Source organism: Alligator mississippiensis, chromosome 1 (genome assembly GCF_030867095.1).
Source record: "Alligator mississippiensis isolate rAllMis1 chromosome 1, rAllMis1, whole genome shotgun sequence".
In the NCBI taxonomy this organism is placed as follows: Eukaryota; Metazoa; Chordata; order Crocodylia; family Alligatoridae; genus Alligator; species Alligator mississippiensis.
The window spans coordinates 120,149,102-120,172,149 of NC_081824.1; the positions used below are offsets into that span (position 1 = coordinate 120,149,102).

A 23,048-nucleotide genomic window follows, 5' to 3' on the forward strand; every position below is an offset into this window, starting at 1 on the left:
ACAAAAAGCTGCTAGGTATATTGTACAGCTTGGTTTAAAGACTAGTACTGAAAGTTTTCAGTCTTAAACTATGACTTAGAGATCAAATAACTTTCATTGTTTATCTTTTTTATCCCACTTTTCTTTCTATGTCTCTCTCTCCTACATATTTTTAGTACACAGAGGTCATTTATTTGAACTGCATCTTACTCATTCTGTTAGCATTTTGTAATCCTGCTGTCCCATGCTCAGGCTTATTGATTATGGCAGATAATCCATTGTTCCCAGAATACTGCCTTCTGCACCTGTGTATTCTATTCCCAAGATAATGACAACCGGCCTGTAATATTTCAGTGGTAGTATTTGGTTTTGCTTTGCCAATAATTTGAACCATTTCAATTTTTATAGTTTCTTTTTAGTAAGTTACATGGTATTTTTTTCCTTCTTGATTTACAGATTTCATTGTAGCTTTTGTTGTTGGCTTTATGTTACATTGCATCGCAAGGTTTCTGCCAACATACATCCTCAACATTAAAGCTATGTGGAGTTTCTTTTAAAAGAGCACGTTGATTAAAAAGAAGACATTTGAAATAATTATTAATAAGTGCATAGGAGAAGAGAACACCCAAAGATGATACAAAATTGGTAACTATATACTGGTAAACTGGTAGTAAAATGGAAGGCATGTGTAGTTTGAAATAAATCCAGTGTTGAATATCTTATTTCTAGCATGCAAACACATCAATTTAAACAAACTATAATCTTCAATCTTTATAGTGGTCAGAAAGAAGAGAGAATTAAGTTAAAGTGACATTTTAATATTTTACAGAAGTTCTAAAATGGGTTCTAAATGGTTTTTAATCATTTTACTTCAATAGGCTTGAGTAAGATTATACAGTTGAAAGCACCAATCATGCTTTAAAGATTTAGCATCAGTATATTATTAATGCTAAGGCAATGGGGAATACATATACTGAAGATAAGTTTCCTCCCTAGAGCCCTAAATAGGTGGTCCTATAACTTTGAATATCCTCACTCTGTACTCCTTACCCTCTAAATGTCTTAGACCAAGTAACATGAGGCTATATAATTTTTTTCCACAAAATTTAAAGTTCTTTCCAACACAGAAACCTTTCAGTAAACTTTCCTTATGTAAAAACTTAGGGAAACACCCTGAAAATCATTACCCATACTAAAAACAGCTGATTATCTCATTATATATTTCCATTATAATCCACTGTACAGTGTAATGACATCACATCAAAATTTATTCTATTTCAAGACCATGCTGTGTACCATATTTTTAAATTAACATTCAGTCTAATTAATTTAAAGAAAGAGTTTTCCTTCATTAAGTTAAGTGGTGCACTGCAATCCACACAATACTGATTTGACAAAAGGTCAATAAGTATTAAATTCAGAGGATATGAGTAAATCCATTTGTGCAAGGTTTAAAATCTGACAACACTGACATGAGTTCCTTTCCCTCCCATCTCAGATGTATATACTCTATGTACCACTGAAGTCAAAAGCCTACCAGTTACATTAATGGGAACCACATCTGTTTGAACTGCTTGTGCTTGCTGTCGCATTTTCTCCTCTGGTGTTGGCAATGGAAGTGATTTAGTCCAGTTAGTCTGAGTGTGGATATCAGAGAAATCATTTGGAACTGGTGTTCTGGGTCTCCTGATATTAATAAGCTTTTCCTCTTCTGGGGAAGTGGCAGAGCCCTACAAAAAAAAGAAGTATGTACAACAGTATATATTTAAGAAAAAAAAACATGGAAAAAAATGGGATAGTACTTGAAACCACAAGTAGTTTCACTGTTTGACAGCTGTCAGTGGGACTACTAATGGAGTGAGACCTGGTCAGTGAGTAAAGTAAGGATATCACAGTCTAGACCCATAAAAGTATGACTGGTTTTTGCTACACCTTTTCTTTATCCAACAAAATGACTTAGATTCAAGAGCATGTTGCTGAAGTTACCAGGAAAGATGTCTTGAGCATAGTCAATTACAGTTAGTTATGAATTGTGCTTCTGTGTTACTTCCAGACAATCATCATCAGATTAGCTACTTTTGAGGTCTGCCCCTTGTGTATGTCTCTTTATTAGGGATATTATGATTGAGCAACTATCTAACTTTGCTGTGACAGAGTCTAAACATGTGCAAAGTTTTAGCTGGAGAACTTTTATAGAGAGAACTCTGAATGCAGCTCAATGAAACAAAGAACTAAAGTATGGGACAAAAATACTGACACAACTGAGTAGAACAAAAGGAAGCACAAGCTAATACCAGAGACAAAAGTGATTAAGTTCTATTCTAGGGCTGACATTTCCTAAAAAAAAGAAACCCTAACAACAATTGAGCTTTACTGGGTAAGGTAAATCTTACTACTATCTGTCATAACATTACCATATAACTCGTTCTTCACCATGAGTCATGCCCATGATTAATTCTATTTCATATTATTTTGGGAAGGTCAGAAGGAGGAGGACATGGCCAAGAGGAAAAGGATTTAAAAAAAAACATACACCATTAAGTCACCTGTTGGCTGAATAGCATTCACATAGGCAGTAACCTGGGAGAATTCGCCCAGGCTTGCTCTCCAGGTACAGACACTTATCTTGAGCCACGTGTACAGACATTTGAATGCTGAGACCCTGAAGAGTGGAGAGCTTGCAATGCTGAGAGACCAGAGAGCTCGCAGCCCTGTGCACACATTTCAGCATGCTCTGCAGGCTTCCTTAGTCTACCTGGTGAAAGTTCACAGCAGTGCACAGGACAGCCCTGACTGGCTGACTCCAACTGCCCATGGTCAGCCTGTATTTCCCTGCAGCTCAAAGTGGGGATTGCAAAGGGGGAATGTTTTGGAACAGCAGAGTCCAGCAAGTGACACACTAGTTCCCTGTAGGGGGGGAGAAGCTGAAGGGCTATGTTCTCTTCTGAAAGAAGCCATGACACGTATAGATATTCACTCTCCCAGGAGAAACTCTCCTGGAAGTGATTTAACCCAGGTTGTTTTCAGGTTATTTTTCTTGTAAAGTGGCCATTTTTACTCGGGGAGAAAAAGCCTGAACATCTGTATACTCATGGTTTCTCCTGGGAGTGCAGCAGCTCTCCCAAGAGAAACTGAACATCTGCAAGAGGCTGTGGTAGAAGCCACATTTGTTTTTCCTTAGATGGTCCACAGGAGCCATGGATGGTGGAGATAGGAAGAACATAGCCCCTAGCTGATCTGACTATGCTGACCGCATCACTCAGACTAAATCTGAGGAGAGTTAGACTCAACATGTATGACAGCAGAGGAGCTCTGATATCTGTGCGTACTCCATAGGATTTAAGGCAAGGGTCAAGAATCCTGAGCAACCATCAGACCTTTCCCCAGGCTGCGGCCAATAAGGTTACTATAGCAAAGCCCAAAAGCCAGGGAGGAAGAAAGAACTAGAGAAAAGTTCTTGGTTAAAAAGAAAACAAAGTTTTGTGCGAGTACTAAGAGAGACTGGTGGCAAGGAATCTCTCCTCTCTTTGACCACTAAGCTCCAAAGTGTTTTCAGGGTTGTTAGGGCATCTACTCAGTTACAACTCACTGTTGTGACTGAACCAGGTATGGACAAACCCCACTATTATACAGGAATTTTTCAATACTTGATCAGCGCCTCCCCCAAATGTCATTTTCCATAATCTGATAGCCACGCATAGAAGGAGAAATCTGTGATTCCCTGTTTGTCTAACACAGTTGTTCTTTCTGGGCACAGAGCTGCTGCTGCTACTTCTTTTTAAATTAAAAACAAAAATGATACTGTTTCTCTCAATTGTACACAGTAGTAAAAACATGAAAAGAAAAAGAAGAGGTAGTTTTGGTGCTGCAACAACAACAACCTACTGTGCTGATCTCTTTCATAACTGCCTCATGAAACTGTCTTAAATTGCGCTCCCACTGCTTGTTGTAGCCTTTTTTTTCTTTTATTAGATTGTAAGCTATTCAGAAGAGAGTCAACCTTTTTTTTATTGTGCTATACCCAGAATGGACCTATTTGTATTTTCTTTAAAGTTATATGCAAAACAAAACAAAAACAAAAAAAACCCCTCCCCACCCAAAACCAATGTCTTTCAACATCTTTGATATATTTTTTTTACCTAATATGATACAGTCCTGGTATGCTACATCAGCGGTGCTCAACCTTTTGGACTCATGAGCTAGATGAGTGACATGGAGATGGTCTGTGGGCTGGATCAGATTCCATGTTCCCTGATCAGGCCCCACGTGGCCTTGGCTGGCCCACCATGTACTGGAATCAGACTCTGGAGCCCTGTTCCACTTCCACCCAGCCTTGCCTGTTGGGATCAAAGCCCTGTGCTGGCTCTAACTAGCCCAGCATGCTGAAATTGGGCCCTGGGGCCCTGTGCTGCCTCCACCCAGTCCTGCATGCTGGGATTGGAATCTGGAGCTCCATGCCACCCCTACCTGTTCCCACGTGGATCAGGCTCTGGGGCCTTGGCTGACTCCATCTAGTCCCATGTGCTGGGATCAGGCTTTGGGGCCCCATACTACCTCCTCCTGATTCTGCACACTGGAATCAGGCCCATACCACCCTGCAGGAGAAATTTGGAGCATGCAGCAATGATGTGCAGGATTCCCCATGGCCATGGGGAGCTCTGCGGGCTGGATTACATGGCACTGGAGGCCAGAACTGGCTTGCAGGCTGAGGGTTGAGTAGCCCTGTGCTACATCAACATGATCAATGGATCACAGGACACTTTTGTTCACATTTTAACCATCCCAAACCCACATGAATCTTGATAGATTTGTTAAACATAGGGTCTCAACAAACAAAAACTCAATAATGGCCGACTCTGTCCTTGCATGCAGTCCCACTCAAAAAGGGGGATGTTCTCACTTATCTTATGGGAGAGTGAATATCTGTACATTTCATGGCTTCTTTCAGAAGAAAGTAGCTTCTAAAGACTAAGGCCTAAATGCTTTTTTAAATATCTGAAACTACAAAAGCATATTTTTTCCAATTACTCAAATCTGCAGCAAAATTTTGCTAATATAAGCAATCCAAAAGAAAAAAAACACCATCACAGAAGGAGTAGCAGCTTGTGTACCATGTTCGACTCAAAAATAGCTGAGATGTAATGGCTTTATCATGAAAACAGCAAACAAATTTGAAATGCAAGTGATCCTAAGCTGTGCAGTGGCTATATAATAGAACAAAGGGAGCCAACAACAAATGGTGTTCCCTATATGCTTTTACAAGAGTAGTTGGTATCTGATGGTGAGCAACATTGTTTCTACCCATGCAGAAATAAGTTTTTTCTCTTCATTTGTCTGTCAAGGGAGATATTTTAAGTATAGTTTTGCCCTTTTGTGATGATGATTTAAGCTCCAGTAACCTACTTTTTCCTTGGTTGGCTGATACTATCAAAATCAATAACTGTCACATTAAAATTATATTGTACTCTAGGTCTCAGCTGCTATGAAGCAGTCACCAGGGGCTGCTCCAATATGACAAGTGACAGAGATATTCAGTTATGAAGTTCTCCTTCCCTTTCAAGGAAATTACTCAGGCAAACAAAGCAAAGAAAATATTTTTTTCAATGAAGCTATTATACCACATAATGATCAGATAAAGGGGAAACAAACATCTGGATGGTAGAGAGAAAAACAAACAAACAAACAAAAACCCAATGAGAGTAAAAACTGAATGATCAAAGATTTGAGACAATACCTGTATTTTTCAGAAAAATTGGGATTCAGAAAGTTGAGAGGATTGGGGAATGAACTGAACAGCAAAAGGAGTAAATCACAAATATTCCAGATAAAAATCTTAGTGGAAAGCAATTTAAAACATTATTGTGGCAGCTGTGTTTAAAAATGTTGCCTGGATAAAAATTATTCTCTCAGGCTTGTACTCTGGTGGAAAGGAAATTTTAGAAATTTGTTCTTTGGAGGGAGGGGGAAAAAAGCCTAAATCAACTTGCACTGAAAGAGTTTGCCTGCAGGTAGGCTGAATAAAGGCAATATAGATTTACTTACAAATACGGAAATATTTTAAAAAATATTTCAAGGTCATTCACTCTGCTAGACTAGCATACAACGCCTTGTTCACAGATTTGATGAGCTGCAGTTCTAAAATATAGGAAATGTTTTCTTATCAACCAAGGTATATTACATCACATCGCTGTGGTACCACATCAGGCACTACTTAGGGTATTGCTGTAAGTTATAGAAAATCTAGCTACACACATAAACATAATATTTATGAAAGAAGAGGGCAACTTTTCCTATTTTTTTAATTTTGTTTGCTTCACACTAGCTTTTCTCCTAGAGCACCAGAGTAAAAAAAGGATGGTTCCTCTTTTGTATGCATAGAACTGTGTGAGATCTACCACATGTTCAAGTTTTTTTGTTGCATATATCAGTGATGGGCTTGTAGTGCACAATGAGGTGCAGAACTACAGAAAAAAAAAGTGAACTCACAAACATTAGTTGAAGTGAGACCCCCACAAGAAAGTTACTGGACACGGAAGATTTTGTTGGCTCAATGAGCCTTTTCCATAACGCCTTATGTATATAGGAAGTTTTCATTGTCGAAACACAGCCTGTTTTCAAAGGCCCTGACTGAAAACTAACTGTATGCTGTATTTTATCCTGCCCAAATTTGCTGCTTACCCTTCATCTCGTAATGGACACACACTATGTTGCAATGGTTTCAGCTGGGTCACCTAGAAGTTCTGTCTTTTCAGATGACAACTCAATATCTAGAAACTTTCTCTAACAACGAACTTGAACCTTGTCATCTTCCCATTTCCTGTATTGCACATTGCAACCACTCCTGAGAATTCTTCTGAAAAGATAGACAAACTGAGAACGAGAGATCTCTGTAGTGCTTTGGCTAGGAACAGCCTCAGTTCAGCTTTCTGTTTATGCATCTCAATGTTCTGTTTGCAGTTTCTCTTTCAGGCAAATTCTAGGTTTAACGGTTTCAAGTGCTATTCTGTTAAAAAAGCAAAATAAGACAAGCCAAACTAAAAAACATTTGCATTCTTGTCAATCAGCAGCTTGCACAACTGCTCAATTTTAGTTTGTGTATGCTCTGGTTTTAGCCTCTATTTTCATTATGAATTCAAGTTCTACCATACAAATTTTCTCATCTGCTAGTCTAGCTGGAGTCCTTCTGAATCTGATAGAGCATGCTTTATTTTTCTTTATATATTTCCACTTCTAGTCTCACTAGTCAACTTTGTTACCAGCATCTAAATCATTCACTTTATTCTATTTTCAATGTCTAAAACCTAAGCCCTTCCTCCCAGTTTTCAGTCAGTACTGCTTACATTATTTATCACAAAACAGACAAATTGAACAGGTTTATCTCCAGTTCTCTTGACTAATTCATCAGCTCTTAACCTTTGCTCCAGAATACTTATTACTGTCTCATTACAGGAGTACTTTTTGTCAGCCACAAGTGACTTAGCACCAAGGAAATATCAAGCTAAGAAACAACTACCAGAACTATCTTTCTGTTTGCTGCAGTAAGGCTTCCTTACTTATTTCCCTGTTTATTGGTGTTTTACCTTTTGAATCATCCTCTGAACAAGATGGGTGGAGCTTTCAAATGGTGAAGTAATTTAGGAGTAAAAGTTTCATCCTCGTCAATGGGATTTCTGCAAAAAGGACTCAAAGGTGTTTAGAGGAGAGCAAGTCCCATTGGCATTAATGTGATTTATGCTCCCAAATTACTTGTAACTTTTGATACTTTCACCAAATAAAGACACAAGGCATCTACATTACCTCTTTAGCCATTCAGATGTCTTAAGATACTACAGCACCATGGCAATCATCAGCGAGTTACACTTTTGGGGTATTAAAGGACTGGTAGCTGTGTAATGCAGGATAGCTGGCTCTGAAAGCAGGACAGGTCTCAGCCTGTACAGTAGAGCCTGGATTCTTCACAAGGATTGGTTGTGACCCCCTTTCCCCAACCCTACCTCACCCCCCTACAGAAAGAGGTAAGTTTGGAAACTAGACAGGGGTATATACAGCTGCAGCAAATAGCTGTGTGGGGCTGTGAAGGTGAGCCAGTTCTTTGCTGTGGGTCTTGTTTCAAAGGGCACCATGTCTCCAGTCAGCTGCAGAGAACAAGAGCTGTGTTCCAGCTGATGAAAGAAAGAGGGTCCTCTGAAGTAAGAACCACAGCAAGAACCTGAGCACTCATTCTTAACTTGATAACCAGATGCAAACTAAGCAGGCTGCAAACCATCCTTCTATGGAAAATCCCAGTTTGGCAATATATTCTGAAGGTGAACGCTGCCTGCAAGCACTAGGAAGAGCAATGCTGTTTCAAGGGCCAGACCATCAAATCAGCACCTGCAGAACTGTCATCCTTAATATCACAGTGGTTAGATAGGATAAGATTACACATTACAATTAGACCAGGTTAAGAGCACTTAAAATCTGAACGATGATCACACATTAAAGGTTCATTAACAAGTGCAAAGTGCCCTCTAGGCATATTAAAGTTGCACCATTTTGGATGAGGGTTATTTTAGAGCTGCCCTACACAGCTTGAGTTACGTTAACTTCTGGGTGTTTACCTCAAATAAAACCACCAATTTGCTCTCCTCCAGTATCCCAGGAAGCACTGCTTCTAGGTGAACTATTATCCAAGACTCTATGGCCCTAGACTGATGGCTAGAACAGCTGGGCAATGGGTGGGTGGGGATGGAATGAAAAGGGGTGAAGAAGGTCAGGGGGCCAGAATTGGAAGGGGGAAAGGGATAAGGGGAGGGAGCAGGGGAGCAGGTGGGTGGTGAGCTGCTGGACTTCTTCCCCTTCTGCCCCTCCAAATCACTCCCAACCCCCAAATTCCCCCTTCATCCACAAATCATTTCCATGCCACCCGAATCACCCCCTCTGTCCCCATCAGTCCCTCCACCCCATGATCATTGCCTTGCCACTCTAATCAGCCTGAGAGCAGCAGAAGTGCCAATGGAGGGGGGTGCATCTCCCTGCCTGTTCCTGGGGTCCCTGTTGACCCAGTGTACCCAGATCCAGCCCCCACTGAGCCACACAACTGAGGGAAGGGCAAGAGGAGGTAAGGAGCTGCTGGGCTGGATCCAGGTGTATAGGGCAGGTTGGGCTGCAGGGAGCCTGGGAGCAGACAGGGAGGGAGAACCCCTCCCTCCCACTGTTGCTGCTACCACCACCCTAGGGCTGACTGAGGTTCCAGGGCAGTGATCTGGGAGTAGCAGGGCGATCAGGTGCTGATGGGCGGAAGCAAGATTATTTGGGGGGCAGAATGGGCAATCCAAGAGGGGTGGGGGACCCCTTCTCCCCAGCCTATTCTGTGGTTAGAGACCTGGTGAGCAGAGTAGGCATGGAACAGATTTGCAGTATCTAGCCATGACTCAGCTTCCCAATCCCTCTAGCACAAGTTTGAGCAGTGCACGTTAGAGAGGGTATTAACCCTGAGCATGCGACTGATCACTAGTACTTCTTAAATTTAACAGACTAACATTCCTTACAATTTGTAGTTGCTAACTCTAACATGTAATCTCACCCAGAGTTTAGGAACCCAATTTTTTAAACTGCTTTGCAAATATGGGCCTCAGATTTCTATTCTAGGTGTTACTGCAGTTAATACATTTCTTTCTGCATACAATTTCTGAAGATTTCCTGCAAACTGCTGACAAGAAAACTAACACTTTTGACTAACAATGTGGAAGACCCATATTTTCTTCTCTATTAGCAAATGTGATTTATGTTTTGCCACCCACTGTTTGATGGACTAAAGACATGAAATAAGACACTCCTAGGATCATGTACTCTGTGTGACTGGCCTTCATTGTGAAATCAAGCCAGTCCAGATAATATTTGAAAGTTTTTGATCGTAAAACCAAATCAATAAATCACCTTTAAAAAATACATTGTTTAATATAGAAGCTTACAGAGAAGCACATGTTAACACGTTATTAAAGGCAATGAAAATGTGTTAGTTTATCAAGAAGTAAAGGGATCCTAGGCTGTAGGAAAACTGGCTAACAAGGAGGGAAAAAAACATAAGATTAACAGGATTGAACATGACTTTTGTCAGCACAGGCTTTGGTTTGTATTTATAAAGGAAACAGCAGCAGGGGATGAACAAAGATTAATGCTGCAGATGTGCTAATGCTACAGTAACATCAAGCTGCAAATGCCAGCTGGATGATCCCATTTCTGGGGAAGGTACCTTGAGGCTCCATGGAACCAAGGAGCAGCAGACGCTAAGGCAAGACTGAGAGATGCAGTCTAACAGACTAGACTGTCGAGTCAGAGAAAAATAGAAAGAAAAAAGAAAGAAAAAGAATGAGTGAGAAAGAAAGGAAAAAAGAATGAGAAACACACATATAAAAGACACATACATTTAAAATTATATAGTGTACACATGTCAGAAAACCAGAACCATCAGTGCCTGAAGTAGGTTGGCTATTTTGAATATCTATTTTGGATATTAGGAAAGGAGATTAACAGGCAAAAATATTTCAAGTAATATGACCAATTGTCATCTTTTAAAAAGGAAAATCAGGAGAACTAATTACAGCTTTCCTGCTGAGACTGAACATACAAAAAGGCCAAATTCATTCCTAACAAAGTCCACTCAGTTCAGCAGAGCAACGTCTGGGAGGAATTTGATTAATCTGTAGGTACTATAATATATGAGCTATTCCACATGGAAGAAAAGACCATTTTAAATATCTCATACTATACAAAATGTCTTTTAGGCATCCATATTTTTCATTCTCACTCTCATTAAAATGAATGAGCTGGTTGCCTGCATATCCTTGAAAATTCACTCAAGGTTTTACCTAGACCATTAAACATTCTAGCAGTTTTGAACTTATTCTAATTAGGAAGTATAAAATTATGATGAACTATGTAGTTTTCCATGAGGTGAGCAACATCTGCTGGCGAGTTAGCTTAGAAAAATATATGTATGTGACTTAAGACATGATTTCATGCCAAGTTCCAGGGGAAAAAAAGCAAATGACACACACACAAACATTTTATACTCATCCAAATCTTTTAAAGCACATGAAAACTTTAGATGATTTCAGCATGTGAAATTACTATGCTCTCTAAAATGATCTTCCTGAAGCTAAAATGGAATTAGGTTAATTTAGAGGAAGTTTCCAAAAAGTAAATGAGTATTCATTTTATCCACTCACTATTCTACTATTCTCCATTTTCAGGAAAGCAGGATCCCCTTCCTCAGGTCTTCCAGTTAAACACATGCTTTAATTGTTTTTGATAAGCAGTGATATTAAGGACCAAGCTTCTTTGCTGTTCGAGAGTCAGTCTTGAATATTCTTTTGCTTACATACTTAAAAACAGGTGGGCTCAAATCACAATCCAGTTACCTTATTATAAATTGTTGATTTTTCATCAATAGGATTAATCTCCCAATCTCGTAGGAGACTGTTTTTGGGTAGGTGTTATTTTTACACAAATTTCAGACCATTGTTCCTAAAGGAATAAAGTTGCTGCTGAGCAAAAAGTCCACATAAGCCACTGAAATTTTACCGTATGAAGACAGAGGGATGCTGCAGTTTTATTAATGGGTAAAATTCTGCTAAATTTTAAAACAAAGACAGAGAGTTAATGGTGCTTAGTTAAATCTGCATCCCTCAGAACTGTGTCAGGCTTGCATCTGTCCATTTCCTTTTCCACTAAACCACGCTTTGAGGAACACAGATTAAAAAGAAGCTGTTTTCATTTGAAACTGAAATGCTCGCTGCTCAGAAGGAACATAATTATTTAATTTAAACATTCCAAATGCATAAAACAAGAGTACAACTTGTTATTGATTATTTTAAAGACAAACACACCAGTGAAACCTTAACCCAAGTTAAAACTGATGAGTACTTGGTGTCTAAGCAGTATTATCCATTGGGTAATAAATCTTTAGTAGATCTGTTCTTTTATAAACTGCCTGAATGTTATAATTTACTAGCTTTACAAATGCAATTTTTTTAGACAATTAAGCAATAAACTCCACAATAGAATAAGGTAGTTAGATACTTAGAACCTGAAACAAAACACACATACACACACATGTATTATATAAATAGTGACAACTATAAAAATGCACTCAATATTTTTTAATAAAAAAGCAAATATTACAAACTAAGCCTCTTGCTGATATCAGCAGGACTTTGCAGCTCATCGCTGTAATCTTACCACGATATAGCATGCTTGATATTCCCATGCCTACTAAATGCAATCACAACCTGGCTGAAGTTTGTTCCACGTCCACACCACTCCCCCTACTATCAAGGGGAGTAGATGGATACATGCGGAAAAAACCACTTGATCGTGCAATTCAGCTTTTATTAAGTTCAAATAGCCTACAGATTTTATAGCACAGACCCAAGAATTTCTTTATCTTTCTACAGGCACACAAATGCATGGTTTAAAGTTACTCTTAAAGCCCCACATAAATCAAATTACAATGATGTTAAGGCTGTAACATAAGCTGGCAAAAGACAAATGAATTTCAAGAAACTGCTGGGTCAGCAACATTTTGTGCCAATGTGTCACAGGATACCATATGTGCTCTAGCATTCAGTCACAATGGGATGAATTAAGGGCAGAGTAGAAAGCCTTGCCTTGCACAGCTAAGTCAGAATTTTAAAATTCAGGCAACATTGTTCTTTTGTAGCTGAAACACATAATCTTGACCAAAAGCCACAAGAAGGCTATAAAAACCCTCTTAAAATGACTGCTGACCTCACCCTTCCCTGTCCTCTTTCATTTGCTTTAGTAATTCCAAGTTTTTGAGCCAATCACTCAATGTTACTGAGTTGGGCCAGGGTGTACAATATGAAGTAAACTGATAGGCAGAGCACAAAACCAGTATCAACATACATTTTTCAGCTTGGAATCCATTGCACCTATGGTGTTCAAACTTGTGGCCCCACAGGGTGGATTTGTGGGGCATGGCCAGTCTGAATCCTATGTGCAGGGCCAGTGTGTGGGTGTGATCCAATGCAGCTGGCCCTGTCCTGTGCCTGACACCACACTCTGGACCCAGCCATGTGCTCGCCTGACCTCATGCACTGGATCCAGCCAGGTGCCAGCCTGACCATGCACACTGGATCTGCCTGTAGGGTGACCCCGTACACTGGCCCCACTGTGGACTAGTGATCTAGCAGACAGGGCCACATCATCTGGCCTGTGGGGCTCCCCGTGGGTCAGGATGTTTGGAAACAGGGAAGCAGCAATTAACATTGCTACTGCTTCCTCCCTGCCAAATTACTGGACCTGTGAAGAGCCCTGTGGACTAGATGGCATGACTCCATGGGCCGGGCCTGGCCCATAGGCCAGAGGTTGGGCACAACTGCATTGCACAAACAGAGACAGAATGCATTAGAAGAGAATTTCTGCACAACCAAGTCTACCCAAAAAACCCCAAAAAACAGAACCAACTCTGACATCTGCATATACATTGTGTATCTGTTACTTGATCAGCAGGAATCCAGGTTTTCTGTTTGCCATGCAAAAAACGCAGTAAAATGTGGATTTCCTCCATTTAAGGAGAACAGTGCAGATTTTCTCCTTTAAAGGAGAACAACGCAGGAAACAGCAGGTTTCCCCTTGTAAGCTGCAAGGGCCTGAGGGGAGTGGGAGGAGGGTGATCAGGTAGGGGGTACCGTGTGCACACATGCACATGGCAGGCAGGCAGCATGAAGAGCAGGTAAGTCTGGGGGAGGGGGCGGAGGAATTGAGGCTCCTATAGTGAGGGAGGCAGGGAAGGAGGGAACTGGGCACAGCTGGGGCAGTGAGTGGGGCCTGGGGCTTGGTGCCAGGGTAGGAATGCATGGCTGCAGGGCCTGGCTGGGGAGCAGGATGGAGCTTCAGTCAGCTTGTCTAGGGAGCCATGGATGGGCTGGCTCCCTGCTGCTCCACATACCCCCAGGAGGGCATGGGGGGCACATGTTATCTAGATTTGTGCATGGGGTGGGGACAGATGTAGACTGGCTGCTGGGGGTTCAGGGCTCCCTGACCTGCTGCCCTCCCTTCCAGGGCCTCTGCAACCCAACAGGCAGGACCTGGTGCAGCACAGCAGAGCTGGGTGGGGAGGCTTGGTGTCACCACCGGAAACCCTGCAGATTTGGGGTTTTTAATCAGTTGGGGGGGGGGGAAGGGAGCAGACTTATCAGAGAATCTGCAGATTTCAAATAGAGAAAACCAGGATCCCTGCTGATCATAAACCTAATTAGTTTCAAAACACCTGCCACTGCTAATAAACTATGCCTTTTTCCTGGAATAATACAAGTATGACATCACAAATGGCCCTAGTATTGCACCCTATATATATATATATATATATATATATAAATAAAAGAAACAGAATAGATGACCTCATACTTAAATTCAATTTTTTGAAAATCTTCACCCCAAATACAAAATAGCATGACACACAGATGTCATAATGTTGTCACAGGGGTGTAGGTTGTAGCTGTGTTGGTCTAAGGACATAGGCAGACAAGGTTCTTTGGGTGAATCTGGTATCTTCTATTAGACCAACTAAATAGTTGGAGAACAATTTTTAAGCAAGCTTTCGGGTTCAAAAACCCTTCGTCAGGCTAAGAAAGTTTCTGCAGTTGGTGTGTGCTCTTCCTGGATGGAATGAAAAGTAAAGAAGCCAGAGGCTGGGCAGGTCTGCGTACAAGACAGGCAGTCAGTGAAAATGTAGATTGAGGAGTCAATGGGTGAGACACAGGCTGGGTGGGGAAGACAGAAAGGGGATGAAAGTGGAGAGATACCTGGGAAGTCAGCTGTCAGGCAGGTTATAATGCGTCATAAATCCAATGTCTATATTTAGTCCATGATTTTTAGTGTCCAGGACGTTGATGAAGTGGAGTTCATAGGCTCGTCTCTGGGAAGTGTTGTGTAAGTTTCCTTTGAGGATCAGGACTGAGAGATTGGAGAGAGAGTGGTTTTCTTGTGAGAAATGTGCCCCCACCGATAATTGGGTATTTCTGTCTTTGATAGATTTCCAGTGTGCGCTCATTCTGGTGCGCAGTTGTTTGGTCTCTCCTACGTACTTTCCATCTGGGCATTTGGTGCACTGGATGAGATATATAACATTTCTGGAGGTGCAGCTGTAAGATCCAGGAATGCTGATGGCTCTGTTGTGGGGTGTAGTAATAGTGGGGGTGGTGGAGATGTGTTGGCAGGTTTTGCATTTCTTGTCATGGCACGGTCTGAATCCTTTTGTTGTGTTCTGGGCTTGAGGAAGTTTGCTTCTGGTGATGAGGTTAGCAAGGTTCGGTGCTTGTTTGAAGGCTAGGATGGGTGACTCTGGGAAGATCTTTTTAAGAATAGGGTCTCTGTCTAGTATGGGTTGCAACTGTTTGAGGATTTTCCATACAGGTTCTAGGGAGGGGTGATATGTTATAACCAGCGGTGTGCGATTTGTGGGTTTTTCTTCTGTACTGCAGCAGTTCTTCACGTGGTGTCTGGGTGGCTCTTTCAAAGGTGCGATCTCTCTCTCTGGAGGAGTGTCCTTGCTGGGTGAAAGCTGTTTTAAGATTGGTGAGGTGGCGATCCCGGGTGTCCTCTTCAGTGCAAATTCAGTGGTATCTGAGGGCTTGGCTGTATATCACAGCTTTTTTGGTGTGTTTAGGGTGATTGCTGGTTCTGTGCAGATATGTATGTTGGTCTGTGGCTTTCTTGTATAACGTGGTCTGTAATTTATCATTCTGGATACTGATCATCGTGTCTAAAAAGGAGATGTTGGTGCTGGAGTATTCAAGAGATAGTTGGATGGAGGGATGGCAATTGTTGAATTTCTGATGGAACTCAGAGACGAGCCTATGAACTCCACTTCATCAACCTCCTGGATACTAAAAATCATGGACTAAATATAGACATTGGATTTATGACACATTATAGCCTGCCTGACAGCTGACTTCCCAGGTACTTCTCCACTATTCATCGCCCTTCTCTCCCCCCCACCCAGCCTGTCTCTCATCCATTGACTCCTCAATCTACATTTTCACTGACTGCCTGTCTTGTATGCATACCAGCCCAGTCTCTGGCTTCTTTACTTTCATTCCATCCAGGAAGAGCACACACCAACTGCTAAAACTTCCTTAGCCTGATGAAGGGTTTTTGAACCTGAAAGCTAGCTTAATAATTGTTCTCCGACTATTTAGTTGGTCTAATAAAAGATATCAGATTCACCCAAAGAACCTTGTCTGCATAATGTTGTCACTTCATTCTTTCCAATGTTCTGCCCCCCATTACCTTTTGTTGGATTTCCTCATAGTCATCCTGGTAACTTCCACTGACTGTACTGGAAGAAGAGGAGAAGGTTGGCCCCTGAGAGTAATACTGAGAACTTCGATAGCCATCCCTCCTCAATTTGTCACATTCTGCAAAGAGTATGGGAAGGGAAAAAAAGAGAGAAGATGGAAAACATGTTATTCCCATTCTTTTACTTGCAAACAAAGTTCTAGTTTTGGTGAAACAAGCAGATCAGATTCACGTCAATTTTTTTTTCTTTGTAAGAATAAAAACCAACATATATGGCCTGGCAGCCCCCTCTGTGCATGCAGGTAAAGGTGCGATTGGCTTTAATGCTCAATCCACACAATCATGCCTCCTGCCATGCCACGCGTGCATGGCAGGAGATGCGACTGTGGGCTTGTGCATTAGTTCCAATCATGTTTTATTGCTAGTGAAGGGGAAGTCTGATCCTGGGCTCCTCCTGCATCAGCAAGAACCAGGCTCCCATGGCTGGGAGCCCCATTTGCTGACAGGGCTCCCAGCTACAGGAACCATGTGCAGCCAGGATCAAGAATCCCCACACCTTGTGTCCCCCTCGGTCCCAGCTGCACATAGGGCACTGCTGCAGTCACCCAACTGCAGGACTGCCTACACATGCAAATTTAAGGTGGATAGAAACCAGCTATAAAATTATTACACATTTACCAGCAATAACTTTACAGCTGGCTGAAACGTTTTAAGGTCCATTAATTAATTCTCATGTGTAGCCAGTCTAAACTTATTGCACCATTAACAAGATCATTGTGCAATAGATATAACATGTATAGGGAACTCGATATGAAAAAAGGCCCTAATTATATTACTGGGTTTATACATCTGTAGATTTAATAAGGACAACTGATCCTTAATCATATCTAGTCAGATAATTTTTTGGCAATTTCCTAATAATGTTAGATCACAAATACATACATACTATTTGGGGCACACATATGTGAATACTTCCAAAAAACATATAACAACAGCGTATCAGTATATTACAAAAACCAGCATAAGCCTATAACGAACATATAAAATATTTAGCAATAGTGTGGGATAGGAACAACCCTGAATGCATACACTACATGTACACAGTAATTTACACACACGACTCTATAGTGTAATATAAACATAGTTTAATATATATATGTGTATAGGAGTATAGATTTAATTTATTTCAGGTGATTAAGTACTCCAGAAAGACTATGGATGGACAGTGGAAGAAAGGTGCATGTGTGTGGGGGGGGGGGGTGTTTTTAATTATGGTTTGGCACAGCATCTTAACAGATGGCAGGGTACTGCAGCATGGAAGCAATATGGGGGGGGGGGGGGCTCACTTGCCAGGCAAGTACGTCTCCATAATGTGCCTCACACTTGGAGTGAGGATGCTGCTTACTACTTAAGCACCATCTGCCATGCAGCATTGGCACTGACCACTTGTGTAGCCTCCCAGCCCAAGGAAGAGACCAATTTATAGTGCTTTTAGAAAGAGAGACAGGAACGCAAATTATAGGGATTCTTAGAACCTCAGTTCAGCCTTAGTTAAACCAAGTATAGTATAGAATCAGAGCCTTAGTGTAGAATGGGAATATAGGGGGAAATTATGGGGGAAAGAGGGAGAGGGAACAGCCCAATTCAAATTGGCCAAAATCCTAGTTTCACTTGATTTTCCTGAACAAAATTTCTGTAGTTGTGTTCCTATCTCCTAATTGATATTCAGTGTGATTGTGCTGAAGATTAACAGACGTTGGCACACAAAGAAAAATTAAATGTTCAAGATGTGGTGAGCAAGCTGATCTGCCTAGTCAAACTGTTAGTTTTACATTTCCAGAGACTGAAATCTGAATCTGTTCAAAGATTAGAAAAAAGGTATTTAGTAATGCCTTTGGAACTGAAGCTTCTCTTCCTATAGTACATGTTATCGTAGGAAAATATGGTTTATGTCCTTGTGCATTAAAGAGGTGTGTTATGACAGTTTAAAAATTAAATATAAACTAACTTTCTTATTTATCAAGTGCGACTTTAATAGAGACATCTTTTGTTTGTTGAACAATGAAGTTACAATTTGCAACTAGAGTGTAATTTTATTCACTTCCTTCAGCAGGTTCTCACTCATAGCATTTACTTCCCCTACAGTAGTTATAGTTCTGTTGTAGCCAGTGTGGACCCAAACATAGTATATGTGTACCTCAAGCATGCAAGCTTACAAGCTCATGAATATAGCCAGGTCTACTGAGCCATGCATTCACACTCCCATATGAGGACAGCGGCCATGGCTCTTTCTCAATTCCATTGGAATTTAAAGCCCATGTTAGCTTAGGACTCCAAAGATCAGGAACAAAGGTAGGTTACAGGACCCAAATTGACATTATCTCAAAGAACCACAGACATCAAGATAAATAACAATTCCTTCTTCTCCCAGTGTGTGTAAGCATGAATCCCACTCTAGATAACCAAGCAAGCAGCATCCCCTTCTGGGAGTACTGACTGTAAACAGAGATTGCAGCACTGTTCTTCTGAATCTGGCACTAGATCTAACTGTTAAAATCTAGTGTATAATGTTCCATAAATGAATACAAACTCTTCAGTACAGCTGCTTCAAACAGTACAGGCCAAGAATGCCGACTCGACTCTGGAAGAGTATGGGGGAGGTACATCCACTAGCTGGTAACACAGTTACTGAGTTACCTACTTAGCCCTTATGATCACCCCAGATGGACATGGGAGCAGTATGAAGACTAGCAGTGTAAACTTTATTCTTCCTGCTCATGGAATACAACATTGGGAAGACCACAGGTTTGTTGACTGATTAAAAAAAAAACAGATACCACTTTGGGGAAGAACGTTATGCAAGTCCCTAGGCCACAGCAAGTTCGATGGCTGGTAGGTAGAACATGGTCACAGGCCTGGTGCTATTTCAATACTGTGAGATGGGAGATGGAAAATAGCTCTGTTAGAAAGTGTCATGTTGATACTGCCACAAAATGGATATTCACTGGACACAAGAGTCCAGAATATTTTGATTTCAATAAACAGTCAGGAATCTTCAGCGTTGTGGCCTCTCCAGACCCTGAAGGAGGGGTTCCTCATGGATGGTTTTGTCCTTTGTGCCAAGATATCCTACATGTGTGGACAAATGGTAATGTTTCATCATACTCATACAACAAGCATGGCTGTTAAATGGAGTGACATGGAGTCTAGATGAAAGATATATCATTTATCTTAGCAAAGATATTTTGGCAGCCATTTCGTTCTGGAGGTGTTTTGGCCCGTTTCAGCACCTGAAACACTGAATCCGAAATGAAACGGAAAGCTCTGAAACTAAATTGTCCAAAATCTTTTGGAAATGTTTCAGATGTTTTGGAGGCACCCTCCAGAAATAGTCCGGCACAGTCCCACACCCCTCCTTTTAAAGTGCTGGGAGGCTGGGGCTGGGCAGGGCAGCCATGGGGGCTTCTCCCGTGGCTGTCTCTGCTGGGACAGAGACAGGCATAGCCAGAGGAGCCACGGGAGAAGCCCCCATGGCTGCCCTGCCTGGCCCAATCCCCAGTTCAGCCTCAGCCTCCTGGCACTTAAAAACAAAAACAAAAGCCCCGCAATCACCAGCTGCAGCAGTGGTGATCAGGGCCTCTGGGAGCTTGTGGCAGAGCCCCCTGACTGGCACCCACACAGCAGCTGCCCCATGGCACAGGTGCAGCATGGTTCGGCAAGGCGCTGTGCAGTGTCTGGGAGCTGGGACCGCTGGGGCTGAGTGCTGCTGGGCTCCGGGTGACTGCTGGAGCCACCCCAGCTCCCAGACAGATATGGCACCCTGCTAAGCCACATTGCACCCACACGATATGACAGCTGCCGTGCAAGTGTTAAGTGGGGAGGGGAGTGATCCCCATTGCCTCTCCACTGCCCCATGCTGCATGGGGGGGGGCTCTGCCATGAGTGCCCAGAGGCTCCAATCACTACTGCTGCAGCCAGTGAGTGCAGGGCCTTTGTTTATTTATTTATTTTGTTGGGAGGCTGGGGATGGGCAGTGGCTGGGGCTGGGCTGGGCAAGCCAGCCACGGGGGCTTCTCTTGTGACTCCCCGCCCCCCCTCCCCCTCCCCCCCACTGAGGCAGGGGCAGGCACACCCGGAGGAGCCACGGGAGAACCTGTAGCTGCCCGGCTGTGCCTGCCTCGTCCCAGCCAATCAATCTCCGAATCAGCACTGAAACTCTGAAACAGATTCGGCCAAATCGAAACGGAACAGTGATCCAAAATACTGAAATGAATCAGTGTCCTCCAAAATGGCTGAATCCTAAACCAAAACAAAATGGCCATTTTGCACAGCCCTATTTAGCCACTGGCCGTATCAAAGATATGGCAATTCTCTTTTTGTGGGGGAGGAGGAGGGGTATCTCTTTAGGCTTGCTCTTCCATCTCTGTACTGCAGTTCTGATCTGGGGTTTCCCCTGATTTGTGAATGGTGCCTTGCCTGTTCATGCTGCGCACAAATAAGATCTTATCTTAGTGACAAGCGATGTGCCACTGCTTTGAACCTGTGGGACGTCAGGCCAAGGAAACATATTATGTTGCTACTGCCCAGATGGCATACAACAGAGTGCTACAGAACCCCCTGGGGTTGCTGATCCAGCTTGTCTAATGAGGGCATTCTGGTAGAACTGGAGGAAGAGGAGGGCTCTGGAAGGAGAAGAGAAGGGTACCTCTGGGAATGGCAGCCCTGTCTCATATCATTCCAGCAATGCTTTTGGTCCAGGTGCTGGGAGGAAAGGTAAGGAGGTCCTCAAAGGCAAGCCATCCAGACAGGTTCTTCTGATGGGATACCTTTCATTGACCATAGTTTCCTAGCCATTGGCACCTTGCTATTAGGCCTGACACTTGAAAACCTGGCTGTTTCTGGACTTGGAATCTGCCATGCCACCATGCCATGTACACAGAACTACATTTATGTAAACAGCATCTGGTATCTGCAGCTGAGAGTCCAGCTCTCTGTCAGGAAATTGGCATCCAAGCATTGATAATTCAGTGCAAAGCACAAAGCAAAAGCCTGTTCAATGCTTCTGGGGCCTCTTCTCTCTTCTGAAACTAAAGGTGTTCCCTTGCACTGATGGAGTGGTTTCCTCAGTTTGGCTCTAAAGGACTCCCCTTCCTGAAAGGCAGGAACAATCCATAAAGGTAGCTTCATGAACTGCAGTGTGTCCCTGAATCTCAGGGGTGAGAAAAGGGGCATCAGATGGTACATTTACTAGGGACAGGGGCCTTCCCCAAGGCAAAGAGGCACCTACTATGCTTATCTATCAGTGGCATCGAGCAATTATACACAGGAGTTTAACTTACACACGACTAGTATAGGTATCCCTGGAAATCTAGTCCAAAATAGTCCCATGTGCAGACAGACCCTAAGCACACTTTAAACCCTAAGAGGTTGGAGTCTATGTCAAACAGTTGTGCACCTCTGCCCCATTTTTAGGGGAGTGAATGGGAGAGTGGGAATAGCGGGCAGGAAATATAAAAAACACCAAACCACAGAAATAGAACCAGGGAGTGGGGAGCAAGAGAAAGAATATCTTGAAAAATGGCCTCAAACTCAGACAGATGTTGAAGTTTGTAGATGACCATCAAGGCTCTATGTTGCTTCTAGGTGTAACAAGATTTGCTCAGGCCCTTTAGTGTCCTCCTACAGAAGCACAAGAAGTCTCAAGGAATCACACCAACAGCAAGGCACAACATTTGGAGCCTGGACACGAGGGACACTTGTAATCTTAATAGTAAGATTAATACTGGCATACACTGGAAGAATTTGTCCATTTGAATTTCTGATTTGTCCATTCATTCCATTTACTATGTTCAATAATATTTCCATATAGCAGTTTGATGTAGGGATGGCAACTTCCTAGACTAGAAGGAGCTCAGAATAGGATGTCCTGTTACTAACTACAGGAACTGAATTCAGAGAGATACTGCTTATTACACTGAGAGTGTTCTGAACAGAATGCAAGGCCAATCTTCACAACTCAACTGAAGGAAATTCAATTGGGTCATTTGATCAAATCATTCTTATAAGCAGCTATAAACCTTATGAACTTATCATTCATTGCAACTGCATAAATGATTCCCTGGGGAAACTCAAAGACTCTTGCTGTAAAGTTGCAGCAATGTTATTGGCTTCTAAGATACACCTGGTCAGTGTTTCGTCTTTAGTGCGGACAACAATAATTTCTAAACCCCTGAAGATTAACTGGGGAACACCTACAGTACAGAAGATAAATTATGAGGATGATATTGTAAAGGCCAACAGAAGCTATCCTAGCTGTGAAAAATAAGTGAACAGCTTGTACAAATGACTTGCAAAATACAAATCAGAAAAAAAAAATCATTCTTTCCTTTTTTTTGCTTCTATATACTATATTTACTTGAATACAAGATAGGATTTTTTCCTCCAATCTATACAGGGTAAAAAGCTCATTTTACATTTGCATGCAAGGAAACTTCATTAAACGCATTGGCTGTCATTAAATGGCTGCCAAAAGCAATGGAAACCAACTGTGAAGCTGATTAAATGCAGCTACCACTGAGCATAAGCATAAAACATATGGCTCATATTAGGCAAACATGCTTATGGGAACCTCCCACAAGAACAGATTAATGCAGTCCACTTTAATAACATATACAGCAGTGTCCATTGCACTCAGTCCCCCTCAGTGCCAACTCTTTTTCAAGTCATGGTGAGCCACTATATTGCATGCATTTCAATTTCTTCTC

General features: G+C 42.1%; 1 protein-coding gene across 9 annotated transcripts in view; it reads right to left on the reverse strand.

Moving 5' to 3' along the window:
- Positions 1-23,048, reverse strand: part of NHSL1 (NHS like 1) — a 290,566-nt gene that overhangs the window by 23,645 nt on the left and 243,873 nt on the right. For all 9 annotated transcript variants that reach the window (XR_009455153.1, XM_019479587.2, XM_006267444.4 and 6 more), the window contains exons 3-4: positions 16,276-16,403; positions 1,517-1,709 (exon numbers count right to left, since the gene is read on the reverse strand). Coding sequence is in view for 8 of the 9 variants with exons in the window: in XM_019479587.2 (XP_019335132.1) it covers positions 1,517-1,709; positions 16,276-16,403 (321 nt within the window). In the remaining variant the exon portion in view is untranslated. The remainder of the gene's footprint in view (positions 1-1,516; positions 1,710-16,275; positions 16,404-23,048) is intronic.